Source organism: Gobio gobio (genome assembly GCF_949357685.1).
Source record: "Gobio gobio genome assembly, chromosome: 6".
NCBI classification, from domain to species: Eukaryota; Metazoa; Chordata; class Actinopteri; order Cypriniformes; family Gobionidae; genus Gobio; species Gobio gobio.
The window spans coordinates 6,275,951-6,294,542 of record NC_137102.1 but is presented as its reverse complement, the minus strand read 5'-3'; the positions used below and the strand labels follow the sequence as shown (position 1 = coordinate 6,294,542).

The following is an 18,592-nucleotide window of genomic DNA, read 5'->3' as shown; positions in this document are numbered from 1 at the left end:
TGTACACTATAATTCCTATGTTTAGTCTTTGATAGGCATAAAAAACTAAAAAAAAAAAATATTTGAAAAATCAAAGATTGCTTAACCTTTTATAATTGTATTTTTATTTGTATGATTTATTTATGATTTAATTTATTGTTCCTGTTGTTATTTGTGTCAATGATAAATAAGAAAAATAATACTTTTTTTTAGGATTAAAAAATAATAATTTTAAGCAAAAGAGTTTTAAAATGCATTTTTATGTCCAAAAAAATGTATGGTGTTGATTCATATTGGTTTTACAGCTTTTAAGACAGCATTATTAAACAAGATTTCTGATTTTACCACCCAGAAAATGTCAGGTGGTGCGACCATATTTTCATTTAAAATAATATACATATACAATATACATATGAATTATTGTAAAATGCATATCACACAGTAAATTCCCTTTTCTATGTTTTGCCCTTTTAGTCCAATTCATATAAACGGACACTTTTCGATGATTCGGTGTTCAGAACACAATTTTCCATAAGGAGTTTTTATTTATTTTTTTGTATACATTATATAATGGTTTACATTTATATCTTACTTCATTTTGCAATTGCAGTGGGAATTGATACTTTTAAATGTAAATTTGCTGGTCGCACCACCTGACATCTTTGAAACCCCACAACGCAAAAAGTCAATTGAATTTAAAAAAATAAAAGAGTATCTTATAAAGGAAGGGAAATTTTATAGGAAAATAATACATTCGGACACAAAATACATGTCACTTATTACATTAAAAAACTATTTAACTAAAAGAAAGACTCATGGAAAATAATTATCATGATTTTGTTTATTGTATTAATCTCGTTCAAAATGTCCTTTACAGACACACTGCACTTTTATTTAAATAAAATACATAACACAGTAAGAATGTCTTGTAAAAAGGTAAAGGGTCAATGCCTCTGAATATGAACACCTTTAGACATTCATGTATACCAGATTTAGTTCTCCTGTTACACTTCCCTTACGAAAATTAACCATGGTTTTATTACAGTAAAAATGAAGTAACCATGGTTTTTTGGCTAATTGATAGCATTTATATAACCAAAAATACCATGGTTAAACTATGGTTGGAGTAGCAAAACCATGGTTAATTTGTGGTTACCATGGTTTAACTACAATAATCATGTATTTTTGGTTTTATTTGTAGTAAAACCATGGTTCAGTTTCATATGGGAATTGTGCATCAAGCACACCTCCGGCCACAGGAATACAACTGATATTCAGAAAAATCAAGTCATTTATTGGCATTCACAAAGATGATGTAACTGTACTCAACCTTTGGTTAATGCTTCCTGTGCATCTCGGTGATTTAATAAGGCAATAAATATCAAAACCATTTCTGAATCATGCTAAAAATGAAACCCCTAAAACAAAAATATTCACATGCAACATGCATTATTGTATTTTATCCAACACACAATACATTTAGAACACATTCTGTTTTATTGGCCTTTAAAGCCTCTGAAAATGAAGACTTTTCAACCACCATTTATAAAGATTGCTTATGAGCAATCATTTTGAGTCTTAAACAATACACAAAAATCTGTATTGTTAAGTGTTCACAAATCAGAATGATTGCGCATATTGTAGCATGAATCTTTAGTGTTAATTTCCACATATAGAACGTATCAAAATTATGACAACAAATGTCAGTTATTGCAAATAAAGTTAGCTGGCTTATTTTAATCCAGTAGATTTCTTCATGATCTCTTTTTGCACAGTGCAAATTTAAAGACAGGGAGAAAAAAAAAAACTGAAGAAAGCTGCAAGCAGAATGTGACGTCATATTCAAACGGGTAGAAAAAACATGACAAATTCAATATCTATACTTACATATTAACATTTAGCATGTCATTAATGGTTACAAAAAGTTTCCCAGGCATCATAAAGTTTCATTAATTGTATTTTTTTACCTTTTCAAGAAGTCACACAGTAGCATATCTGCACTTCATGTGCATCAAAAAACACAATAGCTGCTGTATTTGTGTGTAATCAGTGTGAGAGTGTTGTTCTCGAGCCACATTCTTAAATTCATTGTCCTGTGAGATTATATACATTCAGCTGTACATTAAACATACATCAAATAAGAGTACAATTATACTTTTCATTAGAGATGCACCGATACCATTTTTTATGGACCGAGTACGAGTACCGATATTTGTTTTCTGGTACTCGCCAATACCAATACCTTTATTAAAGGGATAGTTCACCCAAAAAACAATTTTTTTATGTTTATCTGCTTACCCGCAGGGCATCCAAGATGTAGGTGTCTTTGTTTCTTCAGTAGAACACAAATTAAGATTTTTAGCAGTGTGATGGTCGCATAATGCATGTGAATGGGGATATTTTAGAGTATGAGAGCAATGAGAGTAAAAACACAGACATACGAATCCATATTAAACCATGCGGCTCGTGGCGACACATTGATGTCTTAAGACATGAAACGATCGATTTCTGCCAGAAACAAAACAGTATTTTTGTTATTTTTTTACCTCTTATCAGACGAATGTCATCTAGTATTCCCAGCGCCATAACTTCCGGCGAATAAGGTAATACTGGCGCGATCAAATATATATATACATAGATGCCTCATTCGACCGATCCGCGCAGGCACTAATGAGGCATCTGTATATATCTATGATCGCGCCGGTATTTTGACCTTATTCGCCGGAAGTGATGGCGTGGGGACGGCTGATGCAGAGCCATAGAAAAAAATGAAATACATTTTTAAATATGGATATTTTTCTTACACAAACGCATCGATTCGCTTCAGAAGGCCTTTATTAACACCCCAGAGCTGCGTGGAGCAGTTATTTGATGGACAGATGCAGTTTTTATGGACTTCAAAAACAGAGCAACTATTACTGCTATTATAAAGCTTGGATTAGCCAGAACATTTTTAATATAACTCAGATTGTGCTCGTCTGAAAGAAGAGTGTCATATACACCTCGGATGACTTGAGGGCGAGTAAATCATGGGCTAATTTTTATTTTTGAGTGAACTATCCCTTTAATTTCTTTATTAAGTTGTGATGTGGCAGTTTTCCAAGCACAACACAGTGAGACTAATGAATGTAGGACAGCTTTATTATTAAAAAGTATTATTTTTATGTGCTTATCATAAACTTAAAGCACAAATTTCAGTGTCCAATAACCTTCAAAGGGCATAATTACCATTGTCATAATAAAATAATTTTGATAAAAAAGCATGCAGTTCGCAATGTGTGGGTTGTTGTCATTCAATGTAAGTATTTCCACACCCCTGAGGCTGACATTGTGTCTAAATCTGTCAGTTACGTCATGTGAGGTATCGGTCTTTGGGTATTTTTACTAGTACGAGTACATGAGCTTGGTATCGGTGCATCCCTACTTTTCATTGATCCTCATGACAGCCTCATTGATTAAAAACAGTCCAAACCTCAATACTGAGAAGGGGTCTAATACTTTCACATCCACTGAAAACTGCCCATGTGGAGACCGCCAGAATAAAAGTGGCCAAGCCACAGGAGAAACAGACTGGTTGAGTTTTAAGTGGTCCGCATTGCTAAAGCTTGTTCTAGCTCCTGTCTTCGTTGTTGAATCTACATAATAGAAAAAATACATACATTTGTAAATGAAAGAGCAAGTGAAATGATCACTTCTGATACACACACTACCGCTAAAAAGCGAAATATTAATTTAATTAATTTAAAATAGCATTTAACATTAACATCATTACTCCAGTCTTCTATGGAAGCTTGTTTCAGCCACGGAATAAAACATTTAAAAGGTAATTGTGATTTTTTTTTTAGGGTGCTTTCACACTTGGTTCGATTGCCTGGACGAGAAGGTGGCAAAATGCATAGCGTTGCTCACCTCACTTTTATATTTTTGTTTTTGAACCGTTGGTTTTGTTTCTTCAGTACGTAATGGCACTTGAGTCTGTCTGCAGGGAATGTACTGCAAATGCTCTAAAGAACTCTGAAGACGGGCAGAAATGAGATCTACAGCTTGTAGTATATCAGTCACGCTCGCCAAGAAGATGCGTGAAATGCACATAAACACACTTTTTTATCAAATCAGACGTCATTAATAGCGGTTCACTTCCAATTTAGTACGATTGTGTTCACATCAGCAGCGAACCGTATCAGAGTTCACATGAACCGAACCCCAGACCACCTTTTTAAGCGGACTCTGGTACGGTTCAGAGTTCGGAAGACCGCGTTCACATCATCCAAACGAACGTTGCACCTAAAGTGCTAGTTTGAAAGCACCCTAAATCTCAACATTTTTTAAAACTTTTTTTCCCCTCACAATTGCGAGTTTACATCTCACAATTGTGACTTTTCTCAGAATCATAAGGTATAAAGCCGCAATTGCGAGTTCTAAAGTCCAAATCTGAGGGAAAAAGTATTTTTTCCATCAGAATTGACCTTTAGAACTCACAATTGGGACTTTATATCACGCAGTTCTGAGAAAGAAAACGTAATTTATTCAGACACCTTCAACATTTTCTCACATTATCACAGTTTATTCGCTATAGTTTAGAAAATATGTAATAAAATATGACAAGAACCCAAGAGTTAAACTGTCGGAACAAATTCATCTTGATAATGTCAGATAACTTTGATAGAAAGGGATGTAATGGATTACAATCATCCAATCAGCTGTTCGATTTTAACTACACAATTAGATCATACCAATTTAGGTCAACCAATGACCAAGCAATGCTTCATTTTGTTCAGTCAGTGGTGTCAAAGGTCACATTAGTATGACCCCTAATATGACCCCTGACCTGTAAAGTTGCCCGAATAATAATCATACGCTGTTTGTTAATCGGCCAGAGGAGAACTGGCACCCCGACTGAGCCTGGTTTCTCCCAAGGTTTATTTTTCTCCATTAGGTCACCTGATAGGGTTTCGGTTTGCTTGCCACTGTCGCCTTTGGCTTGGCTTGCTTAGTTGGGGACACTAAATTTTCAACTAAATATCCAAATAAATCTAATTATTAAACTAAATCAACCATATACACTAAATTACTGATCTAATTACTGACCTAAAGCCCACATTGTCACTGTATGATAATTGAAATGAACTGATGACGTCACCGTTTTCTCCAGAGCGGCTGTATGGCCGAATAAAATTCTGCTGCATTATTTTCCTGTTTAACACTGTAAAGCTGCTTTGAAACAATCTGCATTGTACAAGCGCTATATAAATAAAGTTGACTTGACTTGATTAGCAATTAAAGAAAAAACACTTCAGCAAAACATGCTCAGGTCAAAGTGTCGGAATCATTTTGCTCCCAAATGTTTATAATTTGTACTGGTAGTCACTGTATGAAGAATTTTTGGGTATAATATGTCACAGTTTACTTTATTTTGCTCTCCTCACTTACATAAATGAACTATAGTGTCCTGCACACACTAGTAAAAGTTTTTTGGTTTGACTGTATATCACGCAATTCTGAGAAACAAAGTCAGAATTATGAGATAAAAAGTTGCAATTACTTTTTTTAATCAATGGTGGAAACAATCTTCCAAAGTCTTCAGTGTCACATGACCGTTCAGAAATCAATCTAATATGAGGATTTGCCTCTCAAGAAACATTTATTACTATTATCAATGTTGAAAACAGTTGTGCTGCTTAATATTTTTGTGGAAACCGGTATACATTTTTCAGGATTATTTGATATAAAAAGAAAAGCCTTTATTTTAAATAAATATGCAATTTAATGCATTCTTACTGAATAAAAGTATTGTTTTCTTTAAAGCAAATCTTACTGAACCCAAACTTTTGTATCTGACATGATTGGTTGTCATGTTTTCCTCACCTTGCAATAGAAGTAGCGACTGACAGCTTCCTGAGACCAGGGCTGGTTATAAAACTCGGCTCTTCTCTCTTCCTCTGGATTTCCAACTGTATCTGTCATCAGCTGTGATAAAAAAAATACAGTCAAGTTCAGTCAAAAAAGACAATTTCTTTAAAAGCAGTTACATCCTTTCCACCACTAGGTAGAGACATTGTTTAAAAAAATGCTCAATGTTTAACTTCATTTGGACATACATAAAGGGTGCATAATGTTTTGATATTTGATATAATAATACGTTACATGACTATGATTAAGAGCAGTACACATGGTTTACATTTACCTTAAGATCCCGGTTCTGGGAGCAGATCCAGTCCTGGATGTAGCCCTTGGGGTCTCTGGAGAAGCTGAGCATGAAATCTCTTTGGATCTTAAGTTGGTTGATGGACTCGATAGTTTCATGGATCTAAAGGAGAAGAGGTGATGATGCAAATTTTAGCTATGAATGTACATAATGTAATGCAGAAACGTTCAAATAAAGCAACACAATGAGGATATTCAAATAATGAATTATAAAGCTCCTTCTAACCTTGTTGTCTAGGGATGCAATCTCTTGTTGATTCGCTGTGGACAGCAGGAATCCATTCATCTGACTCTTAAGAGGATCATCAACTTCTACATCAATGTCATAGCAGGCTGTCTTCTTCTGGTCATTTGGATCCACACTGATAAAATTAAAACCAAAAAGGCATATAAAGGGTACATACACACACAGTTTATCATGTTAATCTTGAGTACCTATAGAGCAGTATTGCATCCTTCATATCTCCGAAGAGTCTTTCGTTTTATCATATTTATAAAAAAACAGATACACTGTACCGATTCTTTCCGAAAACAGCGTGAAGGCGTGCAGTGGGCGGAGCTAAAGAGTCATGAGCGCGTGAGGGCGCACACACACACACACACACACACACACACACACACACACACACTACATCATGGCATTATCCCTGGATAACTTTTCGATTCACTATACATTCGTATTGTTCATATAATATGCACTTACACGCCGATTGCCAACAAAACACACATTTGATGCAGTTTCAGTCACCGCCTGCGGTTTCCACTCATGACCGGGAACAAACACACACACTTGCAGAACTCCGGAAACACAAACTGCATCCACTGTTTAACTCTGGGTTATTTGTGAAGCTGAACAAGGTGATCTTTCCCTCACACACACACACACACACACACACACACACACACACACACACACACACACACACACACACACACACACACACACACACACACACACACACACACACACACACACACACACACACACACACACACACACACACACACACACACACACACACACACACACACACACACACACACACACACACACGTAGTGTTTTCATCTTTTATGGGGACTTTCCATAGGCGTAATGGTTTTTATACCGTACATACCGTATATTATATCCCCCTACACTGCCCCTGCCCCTAAACCTAACCCTCACAGGAGACATTCTGCAATTTTACATTTTCAAAAAACATCACTTAGTCTGATTTATAAGATGTTTTCCTCATGGGGACCTAAAAATGTCCCCACAAGGATGAGGATTTCGGATATTGCTATCTTTGTGGGGACATTTTGTCCCCATAACGTGATGATTACCAGTCCACACACACACACACACACACACACTTCTTTAGTGACATTGTTGATTTTGTGGTCTAAAAACAAAATGGCAGCGCGGCCGACGGCTCCCGTAACCGAACGAAACTCGTTGATGTGCGAGCTCTTGCTCTCGCTCTCGCTCTGGTTGATGTCTGTGTGTGTGTGTGCGCTTATCCGGGAGAAGTGCCCATACAAGGAATTCCGCCCTTTATGAGGGATACAGGGCCATTCTCGGGAAAAAAACTTTCCGAAACTTGTATTTGGCACAGAAATACGCCGTCATTCGTCAAACTCATCCGTTTTGGCCATGTTTATCATGAGAATCAACTCTTTAACAGTGTAAATAAGTCAGAATGCATGAAATAGCATTAGACCCCCCTTTAAAGGAACAGTTTACCTTAAAATCAATATTCTGTCATTAGTTACTCACCCTTATGCCATTTTAAAGCTGTATGCTGTTATTTTTTCAAGTGTAACACAATAATACATGAACTTCTGTTGTAAGGGGAAAAAATCTATTCAAAGTATATTTAAGGGCGTTTTCACACCTGAAAGTCCGCACCAAGGTCCGAACCGAAGTTCATGTTTTGATACATTTCATACATTCGGTTAGTTTTGGTTTGGTTTCACATTGCAATTATGCGAGCGGACTAAAGAACTGTACATGACACACTTGCGTCCACTCGTCTTCATCTATGTGGGCAGCATCTGGACATTGATTGGTTTGTAAACGGACATGCGTCTGACGTCAGCGTCTTTGACAAGCATGAATGAACGGACGCATATTGTTGCCACTATTGAACAGTGCGCATTGCTGGACTATTTTCTTTTCGTTACGTTTAAAAGTGGACATTTCAAGCTTTATATACACATATTTCTCATGTTTGTGAGACGAGTAGCTGCTGAGCTTCGGTTTATTTGAGACGCGCTCCAGTTCATGTGCGAAGCATGTGATCGCTCCCGCGATTATCGTCTGCTATAGACTATTTGCTTCTTATTTATTAAATCCAGGCAATTATCTGATTAAACGTTGATTAAAATTAAGATGCAATTTATACAAAACGAAATTCACATAAAAAAAAGGCAAAATCATGCAAAATTTCTTTCAAAATCATTTCTGACCTTCTGTCTTCTGACATATTGTGCATCTTTTCACTTTTCATAATCAATGTCGCCTAGATGAAATTTAAAAATAACTTTATAATATTTAAACATAAACAGGAACTTCCTGTAAATAGTCTGAAAGTCCGAACCATACAGAAAATGCTTTCACACTAGAAACTAATCGAACCTTTGTTCAGTTTAATCCGGACCGGTAATACCTCTTTTTGTCGGACCAAATTTCGTCTGTTTGGTCCGGACCGTGGAAGGGGGAGGTTTCACACCTGTAATTTTGATTCGGACCAAACTGAAAAGTCAGAAAATCCGGACCAAACAAGGTGGGTGTGAAAGCGCCCTTAGGGTGCGTTCACACTTGTCATGTTTGGTTGGATTAAAACGAACCCTGGTGCGATTGCTCGGTTAGTACGGTTCATTTGAACACATGTGAATGCTGTTATCCGAACCCTGGTGCGGACAAGCGGAACGAGACGCTAAAAAGATGGGTCTCGGCCCGCTTCCAAACCAACTCTGGTGCGGTTCGATTGATATATGAACGCAACACGGACCAAAGACATGTAAACCAACCAAAAACAGGATGTGATGTCACAAGATGCAACGCTACAAGTCAGCTGATTCGAACCAAAATGAATAGAGTAACCAAAACCAAAATGAATAGAGGGCAAACGTGGAGCAACGAGGAGGTCTCTTTGCAGCAGATCTTCGTTTCTGCACAACGGAGGAAATCCTGCTGCTGTTTTGAACATTTTATGAGCTCTTCGTGAGTTCTCAGCTGGTAAAAATAAAACCATATGTACAAGCATAAAATGATGGCTTTTAATCAGCACACAGCATTGTTTTGAATCTTCGGCTCCGTCGCGAAATACACGTCATAAAAGCCGACCAATCAGGTTGTGACCGTATCCCAATGCCATTGGTACGGTAACTTTAGGTTAAAAATGCCAGTGTGAACGCTAAGCGGTTTTTTGGTCCGGACGAAACGAACCGAACTACAAGTGTGAACGCACCCTTAAAATTATGTTGTTGTTGTTTTTTTGTACAGTATCCCATAAAAATACAGATTTGGAACAACAGAATTCGTTTTAAATTCTAACAGAAAACAGCCCTCTAAAAGGTACATTCGGTCACAGGCCTTAAAACTGCTATTGTTTGAATACGGAAATATATTTCTGACGAATTACCTGATAACATGATTGATCACGATAGGATCAGGCGGCAGCAGCAGGTTGGTCAGTCGCTGAGGGATCTCACAGAACTTCAGACGAGGACAGTCGAAAATCTGGAAGCAATAAAATCAGGTATGCTCATCAGGCAAAATGTTAACAGCGAAATGAAGTGAGTATTTTATATGACAAAAGTGTCAGTGCCTGCTGGAAATATTTATCACAGTTGATGTACTCCTTTTCATGAGAATCCTGCAGCTTGTTGGTCTTGACGTACTGCCATAATGCCTGGATGATGCAGGAGCGGGTCTGAGTGTGGATGCCAAGGAGACGTGCGAGGCGAGGATCCAACTTAAACTGAGGAGGCTGAAATGCACAACGGATAAAAGAAATGAAAAAGACACATTCAGAAATATACCGTTATGAAACATCTACATATTAACCACATTATCCCTACTACGATTTAAATCCAGCACACTTGAGTAGCTGACACAACATGTCCATGAACTTTATTTAACAGGCAGGTTTTAGCTTCAAATTTATACTACTGCTCAAGAATCTGGGATCTGGAAGAATTTGAAAGAAAGTAGTATTTTATTCAGAAAGGATGCATTTAATTAATCATAAGTGGCAGTGAAGTCATTTATCATGTTATAAAAGATTTCTATTTCAAATGAATGCTTTCTATTCATCAAAGAATCACAGTTTTTAATGTTGATAATAACAAGAAATGCTTTTTAAACATGGATAATAACAAAAATGCAACAAATCATCATATTGAATGATTTCTGAAGGATCATGTGACATTGAAAACTGTAGTAATGATGCTGAAAATACAGCTTTTTTAAAATACAGTACATTTTTAAATAAATTACATTTGTAATTGTTCAGGAATAAATTATTTCTTTCCAGATTTTGATCAAATAAATGCAGCCTTGGTGAACATAAGAGACTTCTTTCATAAACATGAAACCTTTGAGAAGTCGTGTATATACAGTATAAGGGAAAGTGTACATCTTAGCTGCTGTAAACGGTCACAATTTCTTTTAAAATGCCTTCAATAGTTCATTTAAATGCTTCTGTGCAGTGACGAAATCTTGTTTAAAAATACAAATATGCCATTTAATTTATTTTCACTTGTTATAATCTCACAAAAACTTCATGTATAATAATTATAAAAGATTTAAGAAAAATGTAAACTAGTTTTAGGTGGTTATGCAAGCGGTTCAGCTGGAAATGTCATGTCAACGAGCCATTTGCAAATCTATTCCATTGTCTTTTTCACACTTTTAAACTCATTGTTTAAAAACATAGCTTTAGTTTTCAGACAGACTGAGCTTCTTCCTCTCAGGATGTAGTTAGCAATGTGAAAACTGCTGTAATTAAAAGAGCCGTTTACTCACTAGCAACTGTATGGCTACTTTGGTTAACATAGAAGGGCAATCAAACTTTTAGGTATTAATGGCTCGACTGTTAACAAACAGTGCTTTTCAAGATGGAAAAGACACCTAAGCTAAAGCTATCATTATGCAGATTCATTTCTAATTGGTGTCTTCTTACTACATTTATTTGGTGCAACACATTTTGTAAAGTAATTGCTACAGTAACTTTTATTTCTTTAAAAAAATTGTGCTGGCCAATTGATTAATCGCATCCAAAATAAAAGTTTGTGTTTACATAATATATGTGCGTGTACTGTGTATAAGTATTATCTATATATAAATACACACACATGCATGTTTAATAATGTTTAAGAAATATTTGCATGTGTATATATTTATATAATTGATATTATATATAAATATAAAATGTTTCTTAAATATATACATGCATGTGTGTGTATTTATATATACATAATAGTTATACACAGTACACACACATATACAGTGGCAAGAAAAAGTGTGTGAACCGCTTGCAGAATCTGTGAAAATGGGAATAATTTTAACTAAATAAGAGAGATCATACAAAATGCATGTTGTTTTTTATTTAGTGCTGTTCTGAATAAGATATTTTACATAAAAAAGGTTTACATATAGTCCATAAGACAAAACAAACAGCTACATTTATTAAAGTGACCCCGATCAAAAGTTTGTGAACCATTGATTCTCAATCCTGTGTGTGTCGTTCCCTGATGATCCACGGCTGTGTGTGTGTGTGTGTGTAGTTTCCTGATGATCCACGGCTGTGTGTGTTTTGTGATGGTTGTTCTTGAGTCTCTTGTTTGTCCTGAGCATGTAAACTGACCAGCGTGTGTGTGTGTGAGAGAGAGAGTGTGTGTGTGTGTGTGTGTGTGTGTGTGAGAGAGTGTGTCATTCCCTGATGATCTACGGCTGTGTGTGTGTGTGTGTAGTTTCCTGATGATCTACGGCTGTGTGTGTGTGTGTGTGTGTGTAGTTTCCTGATGATCCACGGCTGTGTGTGTGTCGTCCCCTGATGATCCACGGCTGTGTGTGTGTGTGTGTGTGTGTTGTGTGATGGTTGTTCTTGAGTCTCTTGTTTGTCCTGAGCAGTTAAACTGACCAGCGTTCTTCAGAAAAATCCTCCAGCTCCTGCACATTCTTCAGTTTTCCAGCATCTTTTTCATATTTGAACCCTCTCCAGCAGGTACTGTGTGATTTTAATATCCATCTTTTCACACTGAAGACGATTGAGGGACTCAAACACAACTATTACAAAAGCTTCACACATTCACTGATGCTCCAGAAGGAAACACAACGCATTAAGAGGGTTAAAATATGCTAAAGACGCTGGAAAACTGAAGAATGTGCAGGAGCTATCACTCGATTCATTTTCTGTTTGTCTATTTATTAATAAAATAAATAAATAAATAAAAATAAATAAGAAGTTCTGTCCTTTGGGTTTTGTGCTACATTAACTGAGACATATTGTTGCCCTTGACTGTTTTAGTTGCTTCTATTGCTCTCATTTGTAAGTCGCTTTGGATAAAAGCGTCTGCTAAATGACTAAATGTGACCTGGAGGATTTTTCTGAAGAACGCTGGTCAGTTCAACTTCTCAGGACAAACAAGAGACTCAAGAACAACCATCACAAAACACACACAGCCGTGGATCATCAGGGAACGACACACACCCACACACTCTCACACACGCACACACACACACACACACGTTTGTTTTTGTGAAATGTGAGGACATTCCATAGGCGTAATGGTTTTTATACCGTACAAACCGTATTTTCTATCCCCTTACACTGCCCCTGCCCCTAAACCTACCCATCACACACACACACACACACACACACACACACACACACACACACACACACACACACACACACACACACACACACACACACACACACACACACACACACACACACACACACACACACACACACACACACACACACACACACACACACACACACACACACACACACACACACACACACACACACACACACACACACTGCCCCTAAACCTACACATCACAGGAGACTGTGCAGTTCACTTTCTGTGAAAAAACCTTGTTCTGTGTGATTTATAAGCATTTGTGAGGACATGGGGAACGTCCTCATATTTCACCCTCTTTTTGTAATACCTATATCATACCCATGTCATTATACACATTTGTGTCCTGATATTTCACAAAAACATGCCCACACACACACACACACACAGCCATGGATCATAAGGGAACGACACACACACACACACACACACACACAGCCATGGATCATAAGGGAACTACACACACACACACACACACACACACACACACACACAGCCGTGGATCATCAGGGAACGACACACACACACACACACACACAGCCGTGGATCATCAGGGAACGACACACACACACAGCCGTGGATCATCAAGGAACGACAAACAGGATTGAGAATCAATGGTTCATAAACTTTTGATCGGGGTCACTTTAATAAATTCAGCTTTTGTTTTGTCTTGTGGACTATATGTAAACATCTTTTATGTAAAATATCTTATTCAGGACAGCACTAAATAAAAAATAACATGCATTTTGTATGATCTCTCTTATTTAGTTAAAATTATTCCCATTTTCACAGATTCTGCAAGCGGTTCACACACTTTTTCTTGCCACTGTATATGTGTGTGTACTGTGTAACTATTATGTATATATACACACACAAGCATGTATATATTTAAGAAATATTTGCATGTATATATATTTATATAATTGATCTTATATATAAATAAAACACTTTTTCTTAAATATATACATGCATGAGTGTGTATTTATCATTATTATACACAGTACACACATATATTATGTAAACACAAACTTTTATTTTGGATGTGATTAAACACGATTAATCGTTTGCCCAGCATAGAAAAAAAAAAAAATCTATCTTTATTTTGAACTATTCCAAGGTTTAAATTAGATTTTGAATCCCAGATTTTCTTGACTTTTAGACCCCAGTGTAGATTTTCACAAAGTTATAATTGTTTTTTTTAAACACAAAAACAACAGTGAAACAGCAGTAATAATAACAGCAATGAAAAATAAGCAGAAATGACAGATAATAATAGTAATAGTGGAAGTATTTAAATAGTAATAGCATGTATAAAAATAATGATAATAATATTTTGTGATGGCGGCAACAGTAATATCAGTAATAATAATAACAGTAATAATACAACCCCAAATCAGAAAAAGTTGGGACAGTATGGAAAACGCAAAAAAAAAAAAAAAGAAGTGATTTCTAAATTTACTTTGACTTGTATTTCATTGCAGACAATATGAACACAAAATATTTCATGTTTTGTCTGGTCAACTTCATGTCATTTTTAAATATGCATCCTTTCCTGTCAATAATGATGTGATCTGAAACAGGTGATGTCAACAGGTGATTGTAATTATGATTTGGTACAAAAGCAGCATCCAAGAAAGGTTTAATCCTTTAGGAGCAAAGATGGGCCGAGGATCGCCAGTTTGCCAACAAATACGTGATAAAATGATTGAAATGTTTAAAAACAATGTTCCTCAAAGAAAGATAGGAAGAGATTTGGATATTTCACATTCAACAGTGCATAACATAATTAAAAGATTCAAGGAATCTGGAGGAATTTCAGTGCGTAAAGGACAAGGGCTCAAGCCAAAGCTGAACAACCGTGATCTCCGATCCCTCAGGCGGCACTGCATCAAGAATCGTCATTCATCTAGAAGCGATACCACCAAATGGGCTCAGGACTACTTTGGCAAACCTTTGTCAAGTACCACAATGCGTACTTACATCCACAAATGCCAGTTAAAACTGTACTGTGCCAAAATGAAGCCCTATGTTAACAGTGTCCAGAAGCGCCGTCGACTTCTCTGGGCTCGGAGGCATCTGGGATGGACCATCACACAGTGGAAACGTGTACTGTGGTCAGATGAAGCAGTATTTCAGGTATTTTTTGGGAGGAATGGACGCCGTGTGCTCCGGACCAAAGAAGAAAAGGATCATCCAGACTGTTACCAGCAACAAGTCCAAAAGCCAGGGTCTGTCATGGTATGGGGTTGTGTCAGTGCCCTTGGCAAAGGTAACTTGCACTTCTGTGAAGGCACCATTAATGCTGAAAAGCACATAGAGATTTTGGATATGCTGCCTTCAAGAAGACATCTTTTCCAGGGACGTCCATGCATATTTCAACAAGACAATGTAAAACCACATTCTGCACACATTACAAAGTCCTGGCTGCGGAGGAAGAGGGTACGGGTACTTGACTGGCCTGCCTGCAGTCCCGACCTGTCTCCAATAGAGAATGTGTGGACAACGAAGACCCCGTACTGTTGCCCACCTTAAGACTTGTTTGCAGGAAGAATGGGACAAAATTACACCTGAAACACTTCATCACTTGGTGTCTTCAGTCCCTAAATGTCTTTTAAGTGTTGTGAAAAGGAATGGCAACATTACAAAGTGGTAAATGCTTTACTGTCCCACCTTTTTTTTTAAATGTGTTGCAGGTCTGAATGACAGGAAAGGATGCATATTTACAAATGACATGAAGTTGACCAGACAAAACATGAAATATTTTGTGTTCATATTGTCTGCAATGAAATACAAGTCAAAGTAAATTTAGAAATCACTTCTTTTTTTTTTTTTTTTGCGTTTTCCATACTGTCCCAACTTTTTCTGATTTGGGGTTGTACAATAATGATACTAAAGATGGTGATAAGTTGTGTTGACGGAAATAGTAATATCAATAATAATAATAGATAACATTGATAATAATGATATATATAATACATAATAAAAAGTTATTACACACATAGTTATTATTTAAAGAATTTGATGTCATGCACATAAAACCAACTACACACATGCTACACTGGCACACACACACACACACACACACACACACACACACACACACACACACACACTCTCTAGTAATAATTCAGCCTTTCCTGCACACACCTGGTAATCCAGCATGAGCAGGAGTGTACAGCGCACGTTCACATCGCCGGGCCGCTTCACCTGGAAGCCGTCTGTCTCCTGGGTTGTAGGGGTGCGGTGCCACTGTTGCGATTAAACATACTCAGTCCAAACAAAAGGTCTTTGATTTATAACTGCGCTACAAGAAGTACAGAACTAGATTTTGATATTTCGTCTGTGTTGAGAGTGTTTGTCAGGGCATGCCGTTGCTAAGATGTTCTCAGTGGTTGTTAGAGTGTTGCTATGGTGTTCAGAGTGGTTTTTATCAGGTTGCTATGCATTTGCTAGGTTGCTGGGTGGTTTCTAGCTTGTCTCTGTGATATTCTGGTGTCCTTTCTTTTGTGTTTTCTTCAGTCTGTGGGATTTTTTTCCTGTTTTATTGCCCACCAGGCCATAATCGTTAAACTGACTTCTCAATAGGCAGAGCTACATACCAAAACTGAAAGGAATAGTGGACCCACGTTTCATTAGGTGGTCTTAACTACTATGTAGTAACATTTAAATGAATAATTTGATAGAGTGCATTTATGTGTACATACATGTTTTTACATTATAATTACATAAAAAAATCACCTGCATGTAATTACATCTGTAATTAATTACATTTATAATTACACTGTTGACCCTTCCCTTACACCTTACCCACACCACCACACCTGTCCCTAACTTTCCCATTAAACTGACCCACACCACCACACCTGTCCCTAACTTTACCATTAAACTGACCCACACCACCACACCTGTCCCTAACTTTACCCTTAAACTTACCCACACCGCCACACCTGACCCTAACTTTACCCTTAAACTGACCCACACCACCACACCTGACCCTAACTTTACCATTAAACTGACCCACACCACCACACCTGTCCCTAACTTTACCCTTAAACTTACCCACACCACCACACCTGTCCCTAACTTTACCATTAAACTGACCCACACCACCACACCTGACCCTAACTTTACCCTTAAACTTACCCACACCACCACACCTGACCCTAACTTTACCCTTAAACTTACCCACACCACCACACCTGACCCTAACTTTACCCTTAAACTTACTCACACCACCACACCTGACCCTAACTTTACCCTTAAACTGACCCACACCACCACACCTGACCCTAACTTTACCCTTAAACTTACCCACACCGCCACACCTGACCCTAACTTTACCCTTAAACTTACCCACACCCCCACACCTGACCCTAACTTTACCCTTAAACTTACCCACACCACCACACCTGACCCTAACTTTACCATTAAACTTACCCACACCCCCACACCTATCCCTAACTTTACCCTTAAACTTACCCACACCACCACACCTGTCCCTAACTTTACCCTTAAACTTACCCACACCGCCACACCTGACCCTAACTTTACCCTTAAACTTACCCACACCACCACACCTGACCCTAACTTTACCATTAAACTTACCCACACCCCCACACCTATCCCTAACTTTACCCTTAAACTTACCCACACCACCACACCTGACCCTAACTTAACCCTTAAACTGACCCACACCCCCACACCTGTCCCTAACTTTACCATTAAACTTACCCACACCACCACACCTGACCCTAACTTTACCATTAAACTTACCCACACCACCACACCTGTCCCTAACTTTACCCTTAAAGGGGCTATATGCAACTTTTTCCCCAAAATAAACGTAACAATAGCCTTTTTATTTTACCATTTATGACACAAACATCTCCTGATGAGCATACTGACACCTTGTCCGCTCACAGTGGGTGCACCTATAAGCCTGTCTCCTATTTTTCCTATTTTCTGGCGGGTCGTCTTTTCCCGCGCTGTCTGCGGATGTGACGTCACCACCGCTGCGAGAGCGAGCAGAAAATGAGAGCAGTTCTGTTTTTTGGCCACAAGTGTCAGTCGCGAGTTTAAATTTCAGAAAAACGCATATAGCCCCTTTAAACTGACCCACACCCCCACACCTGTCCCTAACTTTACCCTTAAACTTACCCACACCCCCACACCTGACCCTAACTTTACCATTAAATTGACCCACACCACCACACCTGTCCCTAACTTTACCATTAAACTGACCCACACCACCACACCTGACCCTAACTTTACCATTAAACTGACCCACACCACCACACCTGTCCCTAACTTTACCCTTAAACTGACCCACACCACCACACCTGTCCCTAACTTTACCATTAAATTGACCCACACCACCACACCTGACCCTAACTTTACCATTAAACTGACCCACACCACCACACCTGTCCCTAACTTTACCATTAAACTGACCCACACCACCACACCTGTCCCTAACTTTACCATTAAACTGACCCACACCACCACACCTGTCCCTAACTTTACCATTAAACTGACCCACACCACCACACC

General features: G+C 37.9%; 1 protein-coding gene across 4 annotated transcripts in view; it reads right to left on the bottom strand.

The window, feature by feature from the left end:
- Nucleotides 1-801: 801 nt before the first annotated feature.
- Nucleotides 802-18,592, bottom strand: part of smarcd3a (SWI/SNF related BAF chromatin remodeling complex subunit D3a) — a 45,028-nt gene continuing 27,237 nt past the window's right edge. For 3 of the 4 annotated variants that reach the window (XM_079819606.1, XM_079819605.1, XM_079819603.1), the window contains 7 exons: nt 16,190-16,291; nt 9,997-10,158; nt 9,811-9,908; nt 6,410-6,545; nt 6,164-6,286; nt 5,845-5,946; nt 808-3,614 (listed from right to left, as the gene is read on the bottom strand). In XM_079819606.1, the coding sequence (XP_079675732.1) occupies nt 3,561-3,614; nt 5,845-5,946; nt 6,164-6,286; nt 6,410-6,545; nt 9,811-9,908; nt 9,997-10,158; nt 16,190-16,291 (777 nt within the window). In that variant the 3' untranslated portion in view covers nt 808-3,560. Of the gene's footprint in view, nt 3,615-5,844; nt 5,947-6,163; nt 6,287-6,409; nt 6,546-9,810; nt 9,909-9,996; nt 10,159-16,189; nt 16,292-18,592 lie in introns of all 4 variants that reach the window. The other variant, XM_079819604.1, reaches the window with a different exon arrangement.